The sequence below is a fragment of the Phocoena sinus genome, chromosome 18, assembly GCF_008692025.1.
Source record: "Phocoena sinus isolate mPhoSin1 chromosome 18, mPhoSin1.pri, whole genome shotgun sequence".
Classification (NCBI taxonomy): domain Eukaryota; kingdom Metazoa; phylum Chordata; class Mammalia; order Artiodactyla; family Phocoenidae; genus Phocoena; species Phocoena sinus.
The window spans coordinates 45,768,472-45,794,468 of NC_045780.1; the positions used below are offsets into that span (position 1 = coordinate 45,768,472).

At 34.8% G+C, this 25,997-nt stretch overlaps 1 protein-coding gene across 1 annotated transcript in view; it reads right to left on the reverse strand.

Annotated features, from left to right (window-relative positions):
- Positions 1-25,997, reverse strand: part of DACH1 (dachshund family transcription factor 1) — a 414,817-nt gene that overhangs the window by 25,612 nt on the left and 363,208 nt on the right. The window contains exons 8-10 of the mRNA XM_032611650.1: positions 19,388-19,535; positions 16,268-16,411; positions 15,700-15,768 (exon numbers count right to left, since the gene is read on the reverse strand). Of these exons, the coding sequence (XP_032467541.1) occupies positions 15,700-15,768; positions 16,268-16,411; positions 19,388-19,535 (361 nt within the window). The remainder of the gene's footprint in view (positions 1-15,699; positions 15,769-16,267; positions 16,412-19,387; positions 19,536-25,997) is intronic.

A 25,997-nucleotide genomic window follows, 5' to 3' on the forward strand; every position in this document is an offset into this window, starting at 1 on the left:
CCACACAGATGTATGTTACACCTTCTAAATTAAGATCATCTGTGACTTTCATTGACACACTGTTTAACCACTCTTCCATATCACTAATTAGGATGTTAAATGAACATGGATCTAGCATTGATCTTTAGGCCCCCCTGCTAATATCTGTCCCAATTTCCATTTATCAATATTCTTTGATTATGGTCTTCAGACAGTATTCAAGCCAAGACAAACACATGTTCATGAACAAGCCAATTTAATTCAATTTTTCAATTTTATCTATGCTAACAAAATATTATTAGATTTTCCGTTAATAACTGCTCTATTTCAATCCTTAAAAGCAATTTAGTTGTACAATGTCCATTTCCCCTCTCTAAACCTCCAATTCCAATTCATTCTTCCTGATATTCCCTATATCCCCTAAAATCTTATAGCACCTACCACCTATACTACAAACTATGCCCAATCATTTGGCCTTACTTTACTCTGCCTAAATATTTGGACAATGGAATAAAAATTAAAATTACACCACAAAACCTCATTTTATGTCACAACTCAACACAAACATATAAAAATGACAATTTTTTTTTTGTAAGAACCAGGAGTTTAGAAAATTAGCTCTATGGAAATAATACATTGAAAATAATTTTATGTAAGTATAATTCTAATGAATTACTATTTAATAATATTTTGAGCAACTTCATACTTCTCACCACGTCTGATTTCAGGTATAATTAGTTGAAATTACATAAGACATTTCCAACAGACCTATAAGAGACCTTCAGCATTTGGAGTTTAAGCATATCTGCCTACATTCAAAAACAAGATTTACATTTTTATATATGTCTTAAAAGAATAAACATGGTTACACTAAAATTATAAGAAAATATTATTCTAAAATTTTACAAAATATTACAACTCATGAGTATCACTGAGACTTTCTATTTAATAATAATAACTCTTATTGTCTAGTTAAATGAGTAAACAATGACCTATGATAACTATGGAACATTAGCCTGTTTATTGGTTACTGCCTGCAATCAATATCATCTTTTGTTCAACTTAATCAATGTTGTTTAGATTGATTAGCTGCATTGAAATGCTGCCAAACAACAGAAACCAGTGCCAAGGGACTAGAAATAAATTTATTATTGTTTTTTTTTGTTCATAGTAATATAATTCTAGTATTTATTTTTTAAGATCAAGAAAAATAGTTTGAGGCAATCCCTAAGGCGATTACACTTTCTAAATGAATAAACAATAGTCAGTATGCACTGCAGGCAGCCCAGAAATCAGTATTAAGCAAACCTTCCCTTTTTTTTAAATGAAAGCCTCCCTCTTTTAAGCGAAATAAAGACATTTTATACATAGAAAATTAGGTTCAGGTGACAAAAAATTTCTTGTAAATTTCTGCAAACACTTTACTGTGAGACTAAGTCAACATTATGTTATAAATAGAGACCAATTTTCTAAAAAATAGAAAAGTAAATTATATGTTAGAGTAATAATAGCTTCAGTGTTTACCAGTTGCTAGGCACTATAAATGTTAACTCATAATAATAAAATTTAATATTAACAGCTAAAACTTAACTGTGTACCTACTATATTGCTCAGCATATGCTAAGTGCTTTACATGGGTTATTTTATTTAATCCTCACAGTAAGGCTCTGAGGTTAAGCAATTACTATAGGAAAAAAAAAAATAGTGGAGCAAAGATTTGAATCTAGACCTGACTCCTAGCATTTCTAAACTGGTAGATTCTGTAGAGGTGTCTAGAGAACCTCCAAGCCCACATTAAACTTATGGGTCTTTTTTAAGGATTAGAAATAGAAATATGCATAAGACAATTATGTGAAATCAAATTTAAACCATACTTTCACATAGATCTTTAAAGTGGTAAGTTTAAGTAAGGTTCAGCGTAGAACCTTCATAGTGTAGAAGTCTTGGGATACCATTTAGCAACTCTGTTAAACCACATACTGTTGGAGAAATGAAAATGCTCTTCAAATGTCTTACACTGAATCAAAATTGGATTTGTGTCTGATTTTAAATTTGCCCTAAGTTCATTGCATGCTAAGTTGTAGGGGTGTAGATAAATCTTTTATCTAAATATGATTAATCTCTTAATTTCTCTTATTGCCACTTTCTTCATTTAGAATGAGGTTTTCCCTAGCATGTCTGAAAGTGTCTGTAAACATGGTATAGGCATAAATGACTGATTAAAAAGTAAAAAGCTGGAAAAGAAACATTTTTTTCCAACTACACATCATTCCCTAGCTGCTATCAGTAGACTGTTTGAATTTTTGAAGTCATTAACAGGCAATGTGCTATCTAACCACAATGAGTGACGGGGCTTCAAGTAGCTATCCTAGAAGAGAGACACGTAAATACAGACAGCAAAGCATGGAGGAAAGAACAAAGACTCTGGGGTCATAAGTCTGACTTTAAATGTCAGCAACCCCACTAACTCATAGTGCAAATGTGAGAATGTTAATTAGTCATTCTGCATGTTCGTTATCTTACATTTAAATTAGAATATACAGGAAAGGCTCAATAAATATGAGCTCCTAATCCACCTTACTATTTTAATAAGCAAATACTCCATTTACTGTGTAATATCACTAAGTCTAAATAAAAGAAAATGTATTACTAGGACATTCAATATGTGCTGGAACATTTGACTCAATAGAAATAGCTTGATAAAAGATACAAATTTCACTCATAAATTTGACCTGCATTATAATGTTTTGGATCTATAAGTTACTAAACAAAAAATAATAATAACATAGTTTAAAAGAACAATATTTTAACAATCCTAATCTAAAAACAATCGGTTAGAAAATAGGGGATGTGAAAAACATTTGGACATGTTGTATTCCCATCTCCAATTAACTCATTGTGTAACCTTTATCAAGTCATGTACCCTTACTAAACCTCGGTTTTCTCTCTTGCAAAATGAAGAGATTTAATTTATCTTTAAAGCCCCTTCCCAGTGTTAAGGCAGTAACATCATATAAGTGTGCTTGGCATTTCATCAGTGTTCAATAAACATTTGTTGAATAAATGAATAATTTTCAAATTTTGCATGTATCTTCAAATATCTAGGAAACAGAAGGAAGATATGTTTAAATTGGAACAAAAAGATTGTTAATTTGAAGGCAAGTCTTTTATGTCCTTTGATTGGAAGAACATCTGGTTTTCTATGATCTGAGATCAGTCAAAAATAGAATAAAAAGCCAAACAGTTTTGATTATGGACATTGGATGTAAATAAAAGAGATGTACTTTCAAGTGGAGTCAAGATTTTGCAAGCATAACTTGCAGATATCCTAAGATGTCAGAGGAACTGTGGTCCACATTCCCAGTGATTTCAACAATTACTTTTTGGTTTAAGAGGATGGGTTTTTACTTAGAAGGAAAAAGCAGAAAGCTGTTATTTTGCAAGTGAACTTTTTAGACTTTTTGAAAATTTATAAAAGATATAGATAAAACAGTACTAATTCATGATTCTCCCATGTTATAGTTCATATCTATATATTGAACACCTAAACAATATACAGAGATTAAACCATTTGAAATTATAGGAAACAAATCAGGAAAGAAGCATGAGGTTAATGTTTATTAAACCAAAGAAGAAAGTGTTATTTAAGAAATGTGATTATGGTATATTAAGTTAAATATAAATTTTAAATGGATGTAAGTGAATATCCACAGAATCCAAATCTTGGGTCAAATGTGTAAGAAAAAAGTAACATTAGAAATGCACACAGGAAGAAAAAACACATTCTGTTAATTCAGCTCTTAGATAGAAAAATTCTGCCAGAATTTGTCAGTCTGACTTTCCTGGGAGGAATCATATCATCCTTCGTTTCCTCCCATCAGTATCTCCAACCAATGTCTGAAAAATGTCAGGACAATAGGGATCCTTAACATCTATCCACAAGATCTAACAAAGGTCCTAATTTCTTCAGGGAATATATAGCAAGCATCACAATGTGTCCAACATTTGGGGACCATAAATATGACACAAACATTTGACATATTAGGATGTAAGTGTCAAGCATATAGACACTAGGAGCACAGTGGTGAATAGAACAGACCTGGTTCATTCCCTGCCTGGCTACCATCCCGAGAAAGGAGGAAGAAGACATTAAAAAAGGAACTACCGATGAACAGCTATTATTGTGAAGAAGAGAAAGGTATGATAAGAACCTCTAAGTGGAGGAACTAGACCCATAGAGCAGGGAGAAGCTGCAGGGGTAGGTATGGAGTCTGGAAAGCATTCCTGGAGGTTGTGACTTCTAAGATGAGACTTAAAGGATGGGTAAGTAAAGGCAGCAAAGAGGGGGAAATGTAGTTGGTAGGTGGAGAAAGATGTGAGGCTTTATGGAAAAAAAATTCCAGTATGACAGAAGAACAGAGAGTGAAGGGCAAAAGTTTCGATTGTGTGTAGAAGGCAAGGGAGGGAAATGTCAAGCTTTACTTCCCTCACTGTATTTAAGGAGGATATTGGATTGGACAGATGTGGGAACCATAGAGAAGGAACACAGAGGAAGACAGCTTTGCAGAAGGGAGGAGTGAAGAATCCTTTAGGTTTGGTGCCCTGGACTTTGAGGTCCCTGTGAGACAGCCAAATACAAATGTGATATTATTTGGAACTCTTAAGAGATGTCTGTATTGGCTGGAGAGATATTTTTTAAATTGTTAAAATATATAAGTTAAATAAATCATTGAAGTGAATGCTATTGCCTATGGAGTGAGAAAAAAAATAATACAAGAAGAGATTAGGATTTAGTTGAAGAAACGCATAATGTTATAGATTTGGCTGCATACATTTGTGTGGATGTGCATTTATATGTGTAGCAGCTCAAGTTTTGGAGGATATTTATTAACTAGTCCAAAAAATAGTTAAATAAGTATTTATATGAATTCTGTCTATGGTATATATATATATTCAAAATATCTTACAAAAAGCTTTAAAGTAAGATAAATTTTTAAACTTCATAACAAATCATGACATATAAGTCTGTAAGACTCAGGCATGAGAGAGTTAATTACCATAAAATCCAGCTCCTGAAACAAGTTGTTTTTAAATTTTTTTAATTTTAATTTCATAAAATGACCAGATTCATGAATTTTGAGTTAGTTACTAGAAATATCAGCAATGAAAACATTATTCCTGTGCAGTATGTGTTGATTTACCTTACTTTTCAAGATAAGTAAGTCAATTATGTAGGGCGTCTGTGCTCAGAAACATTTCCTAAACTGCTTTCTGTTTTCCTCTTCCTCACCTCTATAGCTTTACAGAAATGATTTTACTAAATACGGATGAGGAAGACGGCGGAAGAGTAAGACACGGAGATTACCTTCCTCCCCACAAATACATCAGAAATATATCTACATGTGGAACAACTCCTACAGAACACCTACTGAATGCTGGCAGAAGACCTCAGACCTCCCAAAAGGCAAGAAACTCCCCACGTACCTGGGTAGAGCAAAAGAAAAAAGAAAAAACAGAGACAAAAGAATAGGGAAGGGACCCGCACAGGTGGGACGGAGCTGTGAAGAAGGAAAGGTTTCCACACACTAGAAGCCCCTTCACGGGTGGAGACTGCAGCGGGCAGAGTGGGGGAGCTTTGGAGCCATGGAGGAAAGCACAGCAACAGGGGTGCGGAGGGCAAAACGGAGAGATTCCAGCACAGAGGATCAGCGCTGACCAGCACTCACCAGCCCAAGAGGCTTGTCTGCTCACACGCCGGGGTGGGCGGGGCTAGGAGCTGAGGCTTTGGTCGGATCCCAGAGAAAGGACTGGGGTTGGCAGCGTGAACACAGCCTGCAGGGGGCTACTGCACCACGGCTAGCCGGGAGGCAGTCCAGGAAAAGGTCTGGAGCTGCCGAAGAGGCGAGAGACTTTTTCTTGCCTCTCTGTTTCCTGGTGCGCGAGGAGGGGGATTAAGGGTGCTGCTTAAAGGAGCTCCAGAGATGGGCGCGAGCCACTGCTATCAGCGCAGACCCCTGAGACGGGCATGAGACGCTAAGACTGCTGCTGCCGCCACCAAGAAGCCTGTGTGCAAGCACAGGTCACTATCCACACCTCCCCTCCTGGGAGCCTGTGCAGCCCAGCACTGCCAGTGTCCCGGGATCTAGGGACAACTTCCCAGGGAGAACACACAGCACGCCTCAGGCTGGTGCAACGTCACGCCGGCCTCTGCCCTGCAGGTTCACCCCACATCCGTACCCCTCCCTCCCCCGCACCTGAGTGAGCCAGAGCCCCCGAATCAGTGGCTCATTTAACCCTGTCCTGTCTGAGTGAAGAACAGATGCCCTCAAGCAACCTACAGGCAGAGGCAGGGCCAAATCCAAAGCTGAACCCCGAGAGCTGTGCAAACAAAGAAGAGACAGGGAAATCTCTCCCAGCAGCCTCAGGAGCAGTGGACTAAATCTCCACAATCAACTTGATGTACCCAGCATCTGTGGAATACCTGAATAGACAACAAATCCTCCGAAATTGAGGAGGTGGACTTTGGGAGCAACGATATATATTTTGTTTTCCCTTTTTCTCTTTTTGTGAGTATATATGTGTATGCTTCTGTGTGTGATTTTGTCTGTATAGTTTTGCTTTTAACATTTGTCCTAGGGGACTGTCTGTCCGTTTTTTTTGTTGTTTTTGTTTTAGTATAGTTATCAGTGCTTGTTATTATTGGTGGATTTGTTTTTGGGTTTGGTTGTCCTCTTCCTTCTTTTAATTACTTAAAAAAATCTTTTTTAATAATTCTTTTTTGCTAGTTATCTTAATAACTTTATATTTTATTTTATTTTTTCCTTTCTTTCTTTCTTTTTTTCTCCCTTTTATTTGGAGCCATGTGGATGACAGGCTCTTGGTGCTCCAGTCAGGCATCAGGGCTGTGCCTCTGAGGTGGGAGAGCCAAGTTCAGGACATTGGTCCACCAGAGACCTCCCAGCTCCACATAATATCAAATGGCGAAAATCTCCCAGAGATCTCCAACTCAGCACCAAGATCCGGCTCCACTCAACGACCAGCAAGCTACAGTGTTGGACACCCTATGCCAAACAACTAGCAAGACAGGAACACAACCCCACCCATTAGCAAGAGGCTGCCTAAAATCATAATAAGGTAACAGACACCCCAAAACACACCACCAGACATGGACATGCCCACCAGAAAGACAAGATCCAGCCTCATCCACCAGAACACAGAAACTAGTCCCCTCCACCAGGATGCCCACACAACCCACTGAACCAACCTTAGCCACTGGGGCAGACACCAAAAACAACGTGAATTACAAACCTGAAGCCTGCAAAAAGGAGACCCCAAACAAAATAAATTAAGCAAAATGAGAAGACAAAGAAAAACACAGGAGATGAAGGAGCAAGGTAAAAACCCACCAGATCTAACAAATGAAGAGGAAATAGGCAGTCTACCTGAAAAGAATTCAGAATAATGACAGCAAATATGATCCAGAATCTTGGAAATAGAATGGAGATCACAAAAGAAACATTTAACAGGGACCTAGAAGAACTAAAGAGCAAACAAACAGTGATGAACAGCACAATAAATGAAATTTAAAATTCTCTAGAAGGGAACAATAGCACAATAACTGAGGTAGAAGAATGGATAAGTGACCTGTAAGATAAAATAGTGGCAATTACTACTGCAGAGCAGAATAAGGAAAAATAATGAAAAGAACTGAGGACAGTCTCAGAGACTCCTGGGACAACATTAAATGCATCAACATTCGAATTATAGGGGTCCTAGAAGAAGAGAAAAAGAAAGGGACTGAGAAAATATTTGAATACATTATAGTTGAAAATTTCCCTAATATGGGAAAGGAAATAGATAATCAAGTCCAGAGAGCACAGACAGTCCCATACAAGATAAATCCAAGGAGAAACATGTCAAGACACATATTAACCAAACTATCAAAATTAAATACAAAGAAAAAATCTTAAAAGCAGGAAGGGAAAACCAACAAATAACATAAAAGGGAGTCCCCATAAGGTTAACAGCTGATCTTTCAACAGAAACTCTGCAAGCCAGAAGGGAGTTGCAGGACATATTTAAAGTGATGAGGGGAAAAAACTACAACCAAGATTACTCTATCCAGCAAGGATCTCATTCAGATTTGACAGAGAAATTAAAAACTTTACAGACAAGCAAAAGCTAAGAGAATTCAGCACCATCAAACAAGCTTTACAACAAATGCTAAAGGAACTTCTCTAGGCAGGAAACACAAGAGAAGGAAAAGACCTACAGTAACAAACCCCAAACAATTAAGAAAATGGTAATAGGAACATACATATCGATAATTACCTTAAATGTAAATGGATTAAATGCTCCAACTAAAAGACATAAACAGGTGAATGGATACAAAAACAAGACCCATATATATCCTGTCTACAAGAGACCCACTTCAGACCTAGGGACACATACAGACTAAAAGTGAGGGGATGGAAAAAGATATTCCATGTAAAAGGAAATCAAAAGAATGCTGGAGTAGCAATTCTCATATCAGACAAAATAGACATTAAAACAAAGACTATTACAAGTGACAAAGGACACTACATAATGATCAAGGGATCGATCCAAGAAGAAGATATAACAATGTAAATATTTATGCACCCAACATAGGAGCACCTCAATACATAAGGCAAATAGTAACAGCCATAAAAGGGGAAATCGACAGTAACACAGTCATAGTAAGGGACTTTCACACCCCACTTTCACCCATGGACAGATCATCCAAAATGAAAATAAATAAGGAAACACAAGCTTTAAATGATACATTAAACAAGATGGACATAAATGGTATTTATAGGACATTCCATCCCAAAACAACAGAATACACATTCTTCTCTAGGGCTCATGGAATATTCTCCAGGATAGATCATATCTTGGGCCACAAATCAAGCCTTGGTAAATTTAAGAAAATTGAAATCTTATAAAGTATCTTTTCTGAGCACAACACTATGAGACTAGATATCAATTACAGGAAAAAAATCTGTAAAAAATACAAACACATGGAGGCTAAACAATACACTAGTAAATAACCAAAGGATGACTGAAGAAATCAAAGAGGAAATCAAAAAATACCTAGAAACAAATGACAATGAAAACAAGATGACCCAAAACCTATGGGATGCAGCTCTAAGAGGGAATTTTATAGCAATACAGTCCTCTCTTAAAAACAAGAAACTTCTCAAATAAACAACCTAACCTTACACCTAAAGCAATTAGAGAAAGAAGAACATAAAAACCCACAAAGTTAGCAGAAGGAAAGGAATCATAAAGCTCAGATCAGAAATAAATGAAAAAGAAATGAAGGAAACAATAGCAAAGATCAATAAAACTAAAAGCTGGTTCTTTGAGAAGATAAACAAAATTGATAAACCATTAGCTAGATTCATCAAGAAAAAAAAGGAGAAGACTCAAATCAATAGAATTAGAAATGAAAAAACGAAAAGTAACAACTGACACTGCAGAAATACAAAGGACCATGAGCGATTACTACAAGCAACTCTGTGACAATAAAATGGACAACTCGGAGGAAATGGACACATTCTTAGAAAAGCACAACCTTCTGAGACTGAACCAGGAAGAAATAGAAAATATGAACAGACCAATCATAAGCACTGAAATTGAAACTGTGATTAAAAATCTTCCAACAAACAAAAGCCCAGGACCAGATGGCTTCACAGGTGAATTCTATCAAACATTTAGAGGAGAGCTAACACCTTTACTTCTCAAACTCTTCCAAAATATAGCAGAGGGAGGAACACTCCCAAACTCATTCTACCAGGGCACCATCACCCTGATACCAAAACCAGACAATGATGTCACAAAAAAAGAAAATTACAGACCAATATCACTGATGAACATAGATGCAAAAATTCTCAACAACATACTAGCAAACAGAATCCAGTGGCACATTAAAAGGATCATACACCATGATCAAGTGGGGTTTATCCCAGGAATACAAGAATTCTTCAATATACGCAAATCAATCAATGTGATACACCATATTAACAAATTGAAGGAGAAAGATCATATGATCATCTCAATAGATGGAGAAAAAGCTTTCGACAAAATTCAACACCATTTATGATAAAAACCCTTCAGAAAGTAGGCATACAGGGAACTTTTCTCAAGGTAATAAAGGCCATATATGACAAACTCACAGCCAACATCGTCCTCAGTGGTGAAAAACTGAAAACAAGGTTGCCCACACTCATCACTATTATTCAACATAGTTTTGGAAGTTTTAGCCACTGCAATCAGAGAAGAAAAAGAAATAAAAGGAATCCAAATCAGAAAAGAAGAAGTAAACCGGTCACTCTTTGCAGATGACATGATACTATACATAGAGAATCCTAAAGATGCTACCAGAAAACTGCTAGAGCTAATCAATCAATTTGGTAAAGTAGCAGGATACAAAATTAATGCACAGAAATCTCTTGCATTCCTATACACTAATGATGAAACATCTGAAAGTGAAATTAAGAAAACACTCCCATTTATCATTGCAGCAGAAAGAATAAAATATCTACGAGTAAACCTACCTAAGGAGACAAAAGACCTGTATGCAGAAAATTATAAGACACTGATGAAAGAAACTAAAAATGATACAAACAGATGGAGAGATATACCATGCTCTTGGATTGGAAGAATCAACATTGTGAAAAGTCTTTACTACCAAAAGCAATCTACAGATTCAATGCAATCCCTATAAAATTACCACTGGCATTTTTCACAGAACTAGAACAAAAAATTTCACAATTTGTATGGAAACACAAAAGATCCTGAATAACAAAGGCAATCTTAAGAAAGAAAAACTGAGCTGGAGGAATTAAGCTCCCAGACTTCAGACTATACTACAAAGCTAAAGTAATCAAGACAGTATGGTACTGGCACAAAAACAGAAATATAGATCAATGGAACAGGATGAAAGTCCAGAGAAAAACCCACACACATATGGTCATCTTATTTATTATTATTTTTTTTTTTGTGGTACGCCTCTCTCGTTGTGCAGCACAGGCTCCAGATGCACAGGCTCAGTGTCCATGGCTCACAGGCCTAGCCACTCTATGGCATGTTGGATCTTCCCAGACCAGGGCACGAACCCGTATCCTCTCCATTGGCAGGAGGACTCTCAACCACTGCACCACCAGGGAAGCCTGGTCATCTTATTTTTGATAAAGGAGGCAAGAATATACAATGGAGAAAAGACAGCCTCTTCAATAAGTGGTGCTGGGAAAACTGGACAGCTACATGTAAAAGAATGAAATTAGAACACTACCTAACACCATACACAAAAATAAACTCAAAATGGATTAAAGACCTAAATGTAAGGCCAGACAGTATCAAACTCTTAGAGGAAACAATAGGGAGAACATTCTATGACATAAATCACAGCAAGATCCTTTTTGACTCACCTCCTAGAGAAATGGAAAGAAAAGCAAAAATAAACAAATGCGACCTAATGAAACTTAAAAGCTTTTGCACAGCAAAGGAAACCATAAACAAGATGAAAAGACAGCCCTCATAATGGGAGAAAATATTTGCAAATGAAGCAACTGAGAAAGGATTAATTTCTAAAACTCACAAGCAGCACATGCAGCTCAGTATCAAAAAAACAAACAACCCAAACCAAAAATGGGCAGAAGACCGAAATAGACATTTCTCCAAAGAAGATATACAGATTGCCAACAAACATATGCAAGCATGCTCAACATCATTAATCATTAGAGAAATGCAAATCAAAACTACAATGCGGGGCTTCCCTGGTGGTGCAGTGGTTGAGAGTCCACCTGCCAATGCAGAGGCTACGGATGCCCCGGTACAGGAAGATCCCACATGCCACAGAGCAGCTAGGCCTGTAAGCCAGGGACGCTGAGCCTGCACGTCCAGAGCCTGTGCTCCGCAACGGGGAAGGCCACAACAGTGAGAGACCTGCATACTGCAAAACAAAAACAAAAACAAAAACCAAACAAACAAAAAAAACTATGATGCGATAGCATCTCACACCAGTCAGAATGGCCATCATCAAAAAATCTACAAATAAAAAATTCTGGAGAGGCTGTGGAGAAAAGGGAACCCTCATACACTGTTGGTGGGAATGTAAATTTATACAGCCACTATGGAGAACAATGTGGAGGTTCCTTAAAAAACTACAAATAGAACTACCATATGACCCAGCAATCCTACTACTGGGCATATACCCTGAGAAAACCATAATTCAAAAAGAGTCATGTACCACAATGTTCATTGCAGCTCTATTTACAATAGCCAGGACATGGAAGCAACCTAAGTGTCCATCGACAGATGAATGGATAAAGAAGATGTGACACATATAGACAATGGAATATTACTCAGCCTTAAAAAGAAAGGAAACTGAGTTATTTGTAGTGAGGTGGATGGACCTAGAGTCTGTCTTACAGAGTGAAGTAAGTCAGAAAGAGAAAAACAAATACCGTACGCTAACACATATATATGCAATCTAAAAAAAAAAATGGTTGTGAAGAACCCAGGGGCAAGACGGGAATAAAGACGCAGACCTACTAGAGAATGGACTTGAGGACATGGGGAGGTGGAAGGGTAAGCTGGGACAAAGTGAGAGAGTGACATGGACATATATACACTACCAAATGTAAAATAGATAGCTAGTGGGAAGCAGTCGCATAGCACAGAGAGATCAGCTCCGTGCTTTGTCACCAGCTAGAAGGGTGGGATAGAGAGGGTGGGAGGGAGGCAGATGCAAGAGGGAAGACATATGGGGATATATGTATATGAATAACTGATTCACTTTGTTATAAAGCAGAAACTAACACACCATTGTAAAGCAATTATACTCCAATAAAAATGTTAACAATAATTAATAATTACCCCTAAGAAAATAAATAAAATAAGTAAATACTGACGAGGCAACATCAATTTGGGGGTCACTGAGTAGTATTTAAGTGCCTAACTGCTAGGTGACTAACTCCTGGGCCAAGCATGGCATTTATTTATTGCCAAAATGTTAAAAATAAAGGAGTATATGACAAGTATAAAGAAATGTGAGTTTCCCTTTTTTTTCCTAATTAAGTTGAGTTTATTTTGGAGTACAGCATAATTTCAGTTATGATTGGATTGGGAGCAAGAAAGAATACAAAGACTATCATAATGCCTGGGCTTGGGGACACTGAGAAAAAGTAAGTGAATGGAACAAGGCTGTGTTTGTGTCATTCTTGAAATGTGAAGCAACACACGCTCATAGCTTCCAGAATGCCTGACATAGACCATTTCACAAGTTAGCAATGAATTCTGGTTCTTTCTTCTTTGCCTTTCCCATTCTTGATCTTAGGTTCCGAATTTTACTAAATACAGTCTTTTTTTCTTCGATATTGTCTCTTAATCATTAATTTTGTTATTTTTGTTAGCTTCCAAATTTATGAATTTAGTTTCCAGGTTTAAAAAAAGTTTCAAAGGGCCAAATGAGCTTATTTACTGGGGTTCAAGTAGCAAAAGATGATCTCTGCTTTTGTATATTAAAAGTCTTAGGTAGTTCAAGTGCTAGTGAAATAACTTTAGCAATTAACACATAGAAATGCAGATTCATCTAAAGTGTTTTGTTTTTTAGATTACATTTGAGAAAAAATCATATTATGTAATTAAAATCATTAATATTAGTTAAATGTTTTACAGAAAACTCTTCAATGAACAGTATAAGAAAATCACTAAATCCAAGTGCAAGTATACACAAGGTAGAATATTGCTGATCATTCATATTAGACTTGAAGAACCCATCTTTTTAATCGACAAGCTGAATGAATGAATGCAGTGAAAAAATGTTTTATATTACAATTAAACCAAAGCAATAAATAACACCATAAATTTTATATTTGCTTAAAGTAACTATGTATAATTGTGTTCAAATGTTTCATTTCCTTAATTATTAACTTGTTTGAGTGGGTTTTCTCTGTTATACAACTGACAGCATTCCGGATGCCAAAAAGAAGGCAATTTATTATTAAAATTTTTCTTCAGAGTATTAAGTAAATCGTAATAGAAATTGAGAGTTGTCAGAACTTCAACCTAGATAGCAAGATCTTATCTATATTGAAATATATTAATATATTTGAATATATGAAGTTTTACAAATTCAAATAAAAATAATTATGGCCTTATTGATGGGCAAAATATTGCTGATAGCAAACTCATGAACTATATATTATGTCAACTATGCAAAAATGTTTAATCATCGCCTAATCCTTTCTTAAACCTCCCATTTGTGTGAAGGAATATATTGTCTATAATTTTTCTTAGTTTGAGTTCTGACCACCTTGAGAATTCTGTGTATATCAGATAATTTATATATCACATCTACCTAGAGACTTATGTGCTTCCTTAGACCACTTTGGACATTAGCTAAGTTAGTGCCTGAGTAGTGCTCAAACACACAAACCAGGGCTGATTATTTACATTGGCCTTATTGAGGTTATTGCCCCTGATAAAGAGGACTGGCTTTGTTATTAGCACATATTGTTTACATATGTGTGCACTTCTTTGGAGATGCAACAGAAATCTTTTGATTTTAATAATATTAGATGCACCCACATATATAATTTTACTGAAGTCCGTAATGCTCTAAAACAATGAAGTCTTTTCTACATCTACAGGTGCATTAATCTTGTATATCCAAGAAGGTGTCTCGTAATAACATATGGTTCAAGCCTTAGGATTTAAAAAATAATTATCATGATGTCAGTTAAAATCAACAAGCAAAAAACATTCTCCAGGAATGTTTCAAGTTTCCAATTTTTATTTATTGCATGTATGATACTTTACAACATTATATTTCCTTTACACTAAACCAAGAATGATACTTTTGAAACTGATTAAGTACCATGATTAACGTCAAACAATGTCCCCAAAATGATTGAGCCTAAAATGCAAAATAAAAGCAATTGGGAGGATTTTAGCAGTTCAAGGCTTCCCTTTGAAGAATCATCCTCATTTAATGCTCTTTTTACTGTTTAGTATTCATGCTGTTAGACTGAGTTTATTGTCTAGAATAGATGTTAGACTATAAGTGCTACCTTCAGATTTTGTTCTTTCCTTAATAGTGTGGTCTCGGCAATATAAATATTTTGCTCTTCTGAGTGTTTAATAAAACTCCCTTTAGTATTCTATATATGATATTTCTCAGCAGATTTGTGTTATTAAAATGTATATAGTGGCACACAGAACATTTGGAAAACCCACATAAGACCAAACAATCTTATTTATTGTTAGCTTTCAACTGGCCTATTTTGTATGTAATGTCACAAGAACAAAAAGAAGACAATTTCAAATTTTAAGAACTACTTAGTTGATTAACTCATGAATTTACTGATATAGAACTTATAAACCCTTTGTGTATTAGATTGGGCTTCAAGCATTCAATAAAACACATTTACTGTGTTCAAGATTAAATCATACATTGTTTAAAATTAATTATTCTTTTTTAATTGCATTGTATAAACAGAAATGACCTGTTAATTTAAAGAAAGTCTATCAGCACAAAATGAATTCACTCATATAAACAAGCAAGATGAACTTGACCTTGTTTGAACTTGTTTTGATGTGGCCCAGATGGTAGGCTACATGCTTGAATAGCAGGCTAAAGCGGAGGAAAAACTCATAGAGCAAGATCTAGATTTATAGCCTTTTGCAAATTCCTACCTTGTATTGTCCTTTCGGCATCTGTTCTGCCGCCACTGCGGTCAGCTTCTATCTCTGGGGTCAGAGAGTCTAAAAGCACAGAAAGTTAAGAGTGACACACATTTCATTTGATTCCCATTGTCCTTTTAAAAAGAGCAACCTGTTACTTTGGTGCTGAATTAAAATTACATAAATCTTTGTCATCTTTTAAAGGTTGAACAAAGACTATAACCATGAGAACTATCAGAAGATTTGAATGGATAAATAATGCAAAATTGTTCATGAAATGAGATGGGGGGTTGGGAACTTCTCAGATTAATATTTTATTATGTTTCAGTACAGACAGATTTGGTTAAATAGAGAAGCAATGTCAAGTCTCAGATACTGAAGTAACAAAACTGTGGAAGCACCTATGAAATAAAACATTTCCCCCAACACATATGACTCTTCTTCCCACCCTGCTTTCAAGCAGAGCTTAATGAATCACAAGCCGTAGAAATATACAAAACCACAAACACATGTCTAAAATTGCCTTTTGAGTATTCAAAATGAAAGTTAGTTAGCCATGCATAAAGATGCATCCTCTTACCATTTAAGACCCTGAGACTATCTGCTGAAGCTGCCTGTTTTAGTGTTTGTTCGGCTTGCTCACGCCGTTTTGTCTCAAATTCAAGTGCTTCCTGCAATTTTCTCTTTGCCTTCTTCTCCTTCTTTAGCCTCTTTTGAACTATGGCTAGAAAAGAGTATATGTACATTATTATATTTTAAATTTTTTGCAATGATCAAATTTCCACAAATGGTCTGTGTTTTATGTAATGTTCTTCTTTTTTTTTTTTTCCTTGCTGGACTGCATCTGTCTATGCAGAGGAAGTTTAAAAACAGCAAACCACTTTTACCTAAAATAAATCTAAGTAAAATATCTAAGGAGGCCAATTTTTATTTAGCTTTGAACTATTACAAGATTGACTCTAATTGTCATATGTGGAGGCAGATTTAATGGGAAACTAATTTTAATAGATATTTCTATTCACTAATAAAGGAAGACTGATTAAGTAAATTTTGTGGCTTAGTCTCTGCCCTGGAATCAGACTAACACAAAGTAGTCTGAATAGTGCAAAACTTTATGACTCCTATCTCTTTATGAAGCATCAATTTTGAGTAGTAAATGGAGCATTTCCCCTATAAATGCTTTACAAAAATGTTGCACCAGCAAAATTTTTAATAACTCTTTCTTGAAATTTTAGAAAATGCAACAAATATTACTGTATATGAGGAGCTAAATAATCTTAATTATTGTTAACACATATAAGCAGATATTTTTGGATGAAGCTATTGCAATTTTCTTAGAGATATTAATAATTTCTTCATAGTAAATATATATGCACTATAATATATTTCAAGAAAGTTTTACTTTTACTCTGCAGGAATCTGATGAGTATAAAACTTCACTGCTACTTATATAAAAAAGTAGCTTATGATATAAAAAGTTAACTATGATGAATTTTTCTCCTACTGGACAATTTACATATTTGTATATAACATGTAATCAATAAATAATAACAAATATTCCTCACAAAATGTACGTTAACTGTACTTTCATACATACAATAATTGATCATTGTTTTAACTTTTATACTATATATAAAGTAAGCAATCAGCATATGGAAATCATAAAAGTCCTTTCTTTGAAATAATTTTCTCTTGGATAGTTGATAAACATTGTGGATGTGAATGTGACAGAATCAGTGTTAGAAAATCCTTCTGGTAGAGTTAGTCACAAGAAGTAATCATTCCAAGTTTATTATATGATTACTTACTACAGATTAAAGAACATTTGTTATTTAGCACAATATTTACTCAAAATATAAAATAAGGTAATAATGGCTCATGTAAGAGTTTTACTTTCAATTTCTAATTTACACAAATCCCATTTTTATAATCATTATTATTAAGATGGCAGACCACTAACTTGTCTAGTTTATTGTTGTTGGTATTATATATTAACAGAAACTGTATTTTATCAAAATGTACATTGAGTACAGTCTTATAAGAAAAACAAAACTGGTTTCAAATAAATAATTTCCTTTATTTAATAGTGTGAAAATCATATGCTTATCTTAACAAAATTACTTGCCTATTCTTTCCTTTTCCAAAGATGATTGTTTATAAGTCCCTTTAAAAAGAAACAGTAATCTCTGAATTATTTATTTGGATTGTGTACTCCCATGGCACTGAAAGCTCAATATCCAGCGCCTTGCCATAGACCGCTCACTGCTTCCTCCTGTGTGACTGAAGCAAATGGGATTGCCATGTTCTCTCTTCAGGGTAATATGCTGCTTCAATAGACACACTCATAATAGATAATTACTGATAGTTATTACTCTTAATTTGTTGTTCATAGTTAATTAAATGGGAGGTGCATGATGTGATCTGTGAAACATTTTGCCCTATACCTCTAGTGGTTAAAGGAATAAAACAGAATGTAAATCTTCCAACAGTTGTGAACCAACAAAATTCTGAAAGTCTCTCAAGTAACCAAAAGGTTACTTTAGGAATTCAAGGGTCTGCTTTTAAGTCTTCAAAAAAAAAAAACTTCTCCAAGGGAGAACAAAATCAAGACATGGCTATCTCATGGAAGATGGTTCCACAGAATGAACCATGTTCACTTAGAACATATCCTGCTATCAATGTTTATCTTGTTCTGATTACTCTAGTATCTAAATCTATGCGAAATCACATTATTTAGAACAGTGCTATACACCTGGGGTGACAGTTTCCCAAATCAGCCTCATCCCAGGACCCACTAGCTGTTTCTTCATAGTAACTAATGAAAAACCTTTAAGTCCTGCCAGTTTTGAAAGCAAAACAGAAAGAATGATTTTGAAATGACCATGTCAAACATATCAAAGGAGAAAGTGTGGAGTATTTATAATGGGTACTTATTAAATGAGAGAAAAGGAGCTCCCCCTTCTAGAATACTGAGGAGAACCTTAGAGCTGAGACAAACGGGAAGTGGTTGTAAAGAAAATACTCTTCGATTTCATACATAAAATAAACACATAAATATGAATGACCTTCAAAATTATCTATACATGCACTGTAAAGTGTGTAAAAAGCAGATCATAGATTGATAATATCATTATTTTTACCCAATAAAAATTCATATCAGTTTCTACTCTGATGTGTATTTGACCTTGTTGGAGAAAAATGAAGCATTCAGAAAGAAAATTATACAAACACTCAACTTTGGTCATTTGTTCAGATATTCATCAGTCTCCCATTTCAGTTGATAAATATCTTACTAAATCTGCTTCGCCTGAATAATCAGTATTTTCTAGTTTAGCTTTATGACTTTAAGTTTTTCAAAGGGCAATTGTGAATGAATATAAAATTTTTCTTCATGGCTGTCATCTTATCAGAGCACCTTCTTATCTTAAAATTATGAATTTGTTAAATGCTGTAAGCAATAAAAATTATGTGATTAATGATATAATTGATATATTTCAACCCCTTGAGGTATGAACAGAAAAGAAACAATGTACTTTGGAGATTAAGAAGCACAGTAAGCACAGGATTCAAATCCTGCTCTAAAATTTAGCTAAAAGTAAAAACAAAAAAGTTACGGTCTCACAGTAAATCACGAAACATAGTATTGTTACGTTGAATATTTGACATAAAGTATTAGACTTAGTTGGAAGTTTGAAAATACCTCTATTCTTTTGTTCCATCGCCAACTGCTTCTCAAGTGTTTCCCTTAATTCTCTTTCCCTTAAAAAATCCATCTTCAATTCTGTTTTTTCAAGTTGAACCTGTTTTTCTTGAGCTCTGGCATTATCTATGGCAACTTTCAAGAGCCCCTGTACAAAGAAGGTATTCAGAATTGTAATATTTTGGTATGAAGCACATTTCATTCATTACTTTAAAGTATTTTAAAAGAGAACAACCCACTTATCAAATTCTTTGGCTCCTGTTGTGCAGTCACTCTGTACTCACTAGGACAAATAATATAACTAAAGAAAAAAAATCTAAATTTAATTAAATTATTTTAGAAAGACAAATATTTTTGGCATGCAGGTTCAACTGCTTCTAATTAGAATATCTAGATTTAAAACTATATGAGGGTAGCACATAAGCGTGTCTAAGAAATAAATACTGTGGAGAAAATTAGACTGGAGCTGTTCCACGTGTAATTATCTGACATAGTTTATATAAGCCCACGTGATGCTGGCAGTACCCACCTATCTTTCAGGGCTCATTTTCTACTACTCCCTACTGAGATTATATGCGACACCAGAGGCCTTTCGTTTCTAAAGGCACTGATTTGTTTCTGCACCAGGGACTTGGGTCTTTCTGATACCCTCCTGAATGCTTTTCCTCCCAAGTTTGCAAGGCTCATCCTTCATTCATCACACGTTTGTTCCGTCACCACTCAAGAAAGGCCTTCTCTTCCCATCCTATCTGGAACAGCCCTCCAAACTCACCTGCTTATTCCCTCCTTAAAATTCTTCATAGCATTATTATGTAATTTTGTCATATATTTATTCATTTAGTGCGTTATGTTGCATCTTCTCCACTGAAAGGTAAGCTCTCTGAGGCAGGGACATTTTCTCTCATTGGGTACTACGTTCCTAAAACCCAGAGAGTGCCTACCATAGAGTAGCTTTTTAAATTTTGATGAATAGAAATTATAATACTGGTATATTTTTCTCGAGCTACATAATATGTGTAAGGGATCCAAAACTTAGTGGCTTAATAGTGCATTATTTTTAAAAAGGCAATCAAAATGGCTATAAACAGAGGATAACTTTTAGGGGACTATTTGACAGTATATATAATAATTCAAGAGCATACGGTGAAGGCAAACTATATTTATTTATATAACATAAAGTCATATATATGTAATTTGACTGTATTCTATTTTAAAAAATTAGTAGTATTCTCAGGTTTTTGAAAATGAGATTATGAGAATATGTAAAACATATACAAAGCATTCTGCATGTGTTCTCTTCTAAGATGCTTTAGAAAATTATTAGTAAACTTATTAGTAAAAATTGGAGCTAAAATTTCCATCCTTATCAACTCAGCAATACAAAATGCTGTTTTGAAGAAGATGTTTTGCTTTGGTTTGTGAACATCAGCAGCTGAATTTTTCAATTGAAATTAGAAATGAAATGGAAGTTAGTGTCAATTGTAGATATATTCTAGAATGTGACCCCTTTGCAGGAGACACCACAAACAGTTTGATTCAGGAATTTTAACTCCAGCTTGACTTATTAGTGCAATAGGAATGTACCTTCAGCTCAGCCCACTGATGTAGCATTGTCACAAGCCATTTTTAGTCTCTTTTCAAGCACATATAAATTATTTCATGTTTGTTGTTACTGACCTTGAGTTTTATGGATTAATTCTTGTGATATGAAACAAACCAGAGAATTTCTATGTGGCAGTTCATCCCTCCCTACTATTTTGTTTTTAGCAATAAAACATAGCTGCTAAGAAAACTGCCATCTTAATTCAGTAACATTCCTGTGTATGTTTCTTCTTCATCAGAAACAAACAATTAGTAACAAATAAAAGAGATCATTACATCAAGTGCCCTTTTAGATCACCCCAATTAAAACTTTAGTTTTGCTGTATTTTAATTCTAAGATACCAAATTCTAATTTTCTGCTCTGATTGCTCTTGTTGACTTATCTTTGAAAGATGTACTCTCTGTGCAATGTCTAGATATTATTTAGCAAGATGCCAATGTTGGCACCACTTAATGTGTTGATTGGTTGTATTATCAGTAGCTGTTTAAAATAAATTACTATTAAACTATTATTGTTCTTGGCTGACAAAACACAATATTTTAGCATTTTAAAAATATGAAACAATCATTATGAATAAACATGTTGAATAATGTTAAGCTGCAACTCTAATTTGTGTAATTTTATATTAATATTTGTTGTAAAGTATGAAGTTGCTAAGAACATTTATATTTACTCTTTCCTTTTGTTACTGTTGCTGCTAATGTCACTAATGGTAATATATTACCTATTCCTGCTGATCATGTCTGAAAAATACTAGCTTATAGGATCCAATACCATCTAGGGAATACTTATAAGCTGTATAAAATTAAGTTTCATTTTTAGACTTTAAATCAGTGCACATCAGGAATCCAGTGTGAATAAAAATCTTCACTAGAGTCAAACAGATGCATATGCAAAAAATATGGTATTGCCTGTGACCGCTCTGCTGCAAAAAATACAGAAAACCGATTAAATTTCAGTGCAGCAGGGAGCTGGGAAAAGCAATAGCAAGTAGTGTTCACAACATCTACAAATCACTGGGACACCATTTTAACCATCAACGATAATAATACTTTCAGATTTTTGTGACTTCTGTAAGTTTTCCAGGTAGATCATATGCAAAAGGTCACACTAAATGCTGGGTCTCATGTGGTCGTGCAGTATCAAGAAAATTCTACGATGACAGTAAAATACACGGGGCTTAAAACGTGAATTTGCTTCCAAGGGGAGGTCAGTTCTCATGATGTTGAAGTTGGACCATGACAGTTGTGAAGAAATGCATTTTAAGCTTACTCTATGACACAGCAGTTGTTTGACCTCAAATTTCTTTTCTATAGGTCAGGCATAATGGTTGTCATAATACACAAACATTTTTGTTTTCTGAAATGATCTACCATGTAAATTAAATTATTTCCATAATTTTCAGAGAATGAGTCTATTATATATATAATATACATATATATATATTTAAGGACACTGATTAATCTAGCAATATCTCAACTATTTCTATAGCCTAGGAAGTACAAATATCTGTTTGTATAAGGGAACTACAAGATATACTGATATAAAAGAAACATTTCTTAATTTGCTAGTTAGATCCTAGAGGAAGAAAAGCTTACTTAATCCATATTTGTATTTTGTACACATTTATTTCAGAATCAGATGACACGTAAGGTTCCATGAATGTCACTGAAACTCACGTGCCAAAATTTGTGCTCAATAATTTGTTGCTTCTAATGAAAGTAAATAACTTAGTTGGAGGAGATTTTTAGCCATCACCTATTCTAACTAAAACCTTTTAAATATTAGAAAACCAAGGTCCAGAAGGAAGAGGTGACTTATCCAAGATCCCAAACTAGTAAGCTGACTAAGCCTGGATCAGAAATCCCTAGCTTATTTAACTTTTTTTTTCTTTTGTTTCTTTCCAGGATGAGAAGGAATAGAGTGCCTTGAAACCAGGAACTTTTATAGACAGAAAAAATATATGATAGCACAGTATCAACTAACACATTTTCACAGCTCTTGTGACAAAAGTTATAGCTATACTTGGTTTAATGTTATGGTTACTGTTCTCCGAAGTCGATTAACAATGACCTCTCCATCAGAAGCACTTCTAGGTATCCTACACTGGATACTGGTGTCTAGAGATCCTACAATGGGTAGAATTTCCTAAGTGATAAGAGCAACAGAGGTGAAATGGGTCGTCTGTTATTCACAATAAGCCCCGTGCAACTACACCTGAGTTTCTGTTACTAAGTAGACTTTTGGAAAGCCCCTAAAGGATGGGTGAGGTTCAGAGAGCTTCTGGATTGGTCAGCATGTGGGGGTACTGGCTGGGTGGCATGTGCAGAGGGCACAGAAGCTCTATGCCTCATCCCACATACCTTGCCCTATGCATCTCTTCTATCTGGCTGCTCCTGAGTTATATTGGACAAGTCATCTGCTCCTTCTTGACCTTGGTTTTCTCATCTTTCATAATAAACTGGGTATTTAGTAAGTAAAACATCTTCCTAAGTTCTGTGAGCTGCTCTAACAAATTAATTGAACTCATGGCGGCGGGTGGTGGGAACCTCCAATCTGTAGCTGGTTGGTCACAAGCACAGGCTATAATCTGGACTTAAAATTGACAATGGAAATGGGGGCAAGGAGTGCAGTCTTGTGGGACTGAACTCTTAACCTGTGAGATCTGATGCTATCTCTAGGTAGATAGTGCCAGAATTGAGTTAAATTGTAGGGCACCCAGCTGGGGTTGCAGAATTGCTTGGTGTGGGAAAAACTACCAGACATTTCTTGATCAGAAGTGTCAGAAGTTAAGTAGTGTTGGAGTAGAGTAGAGGAGACTTATACAGGAGTATTTTTCCTGTATAAGGACTCATTAAGATTACTCAGTAAATATTAGTTTTTACTATTTATGTTATTATTATTGTTGTTGTATACAATATAAATTAGTAAATACAATATAGAGTCCAGATTTTTAAGAGGTTAATGCTACTGTCTTCATTATAGTAAACTGGGTTAAAAATACTGGCTATATTTTACTGTTTTTTTTATATGATCTCTTTTCACAAGTTGGTAATGGGAAAAAAGGGGAGAAGATTAATATATTATTATGATTAAAGATAAAAAGATATAATGTAAGACCAATATATCTGATTCTAGTCTACCCATATCTTGAAGCCAGTTTCCTATTTTGTTGTTTACCTTTTCAAAAAGTTTCCTTCTAATTCTCTTATCTGACTCTGTTAAAAATATGTATTGATGATGCAAATGAAAAATGATTAATTTCTTTGAAATGTGTAAATTATAACATTACTGGCATGACATTCAAATGTAAAGACTGGAATATGTATAATCAGAATATTTGGTCAATTTTTTTTTTTTTTTTGCGGTACACAGGCCTCTCACTGTTGTGGCCTCTCCCGGTGCGGAGCAACAGGCTCCGGACGCGCAGGCTCAGCGGCCATGGCTCACGGGCCCAGCTGCTCCGCGGCATGTGGGATCTTCCCGGACCGGGGCACAAACCCGTGTCCCCTACATCGGCAGGCGGACTCTCAACCACTGCGCCACCAGGGAAGCCCTGGTAAAATTACTTTTCACTGTCTTCCCTTAAATATAGAAGTAACGAATACTTCTTAAATACAACATTTAGATTATGTTTATTTATTAGACCATAATGAACCAATCTGGGACTGCCATGCATTGTGGTTTTAACATCCCTTTTAGGTCTTCCTTGTTTGTTTAATACCACCACATAGACAAACCATACTGACCCAAACTCCTATCCTCTCTCCCCTTATGGCATATACCTTTAGTGCTAACTTCACCCCTAACTAAACTTTATATTCTCTACCTTATTTTACCTTTCTACTCTTTACTTATTTACCTATTCTTATTTTAATATTTGTAAGTCATTTAAAATAATTCTGTAAATAGGATAAACAATGTAAATCATTTGTTCCTGGTCCTATGTACAAATAGATCCCAGTTATTCTTTACAGCATGAAAGCTCAGATTGAGTAAGTAGGTAAATTCTCCTTTCAGTTTGTTCAAATGGTAGTCAATGATTGAAGGTGTCACATCCAGTAAATTGACACTAAAATTCTACTTTCCTCACCTATAATCTCACAGGGAGTTCTCCACAGATGTGTTTGATTAAGGAAGCCATAATGAAAGACTACCCGCATTGAAAAAAATAAAATAAAATTCCATATAAAATACATTTTTAAAAATCCTAAAAAGCAAAATCTAGAATGAATCCATATCTCTCACTAAAGTGAAATTGCTGTCTTTTACTGAAGATATCTTTATCCTTCATTACTTTTAATTTCTGAAACACTCAAATTTTAAGAAAGAACAGTATAGTTCTAGAAGGTAGCAAAAATCTAGTGCCTAAAGGTATATAATATATATATATATATTTTCTATACTACATATATTTTTCTATACTATTGATATATATAAAATATGTATTTTCTATACTATATATAGTACATATATATTTTAAAATACTAGTCTACAGTATTTTTCCACAGGCCCTCTTTTAAAGCACTAAGAAATAACATTTATGAAAATTCAATTCTGATAACACATTATGGAAAGGACATCTGTAGTAATCATTACAAATTTTAAAATTGAAAATTATCAAATTATAGAATATCATGAAATTAACTTATTGAATATTAGAACAATAACTCCTTAAATTATTCTGAAGAGATGTTTGGTCATTAACTTTAAGGAAAACTAGAGTCTATGTGCACTAAATTTAAATATAACCCAATGTCTTGGGTTTAATTACAATAACAAATATACATAAAAAACCTTTATTTTCAAACATGAAATTGTATGATATAAAAAATATAAACATCAATTCTTTTTCATTGTCATTGTGATAAAATACCTTCAAAGGAAATATGGAGCTTTAAACTTACCACGCCAAAAGAGTGTTACCATTTGAAACAGAAAGCAGAGAACCCCATTATATATAATTGAAATTGCAGAGGAAATTGAGGTAGACAGAATGTAATTACC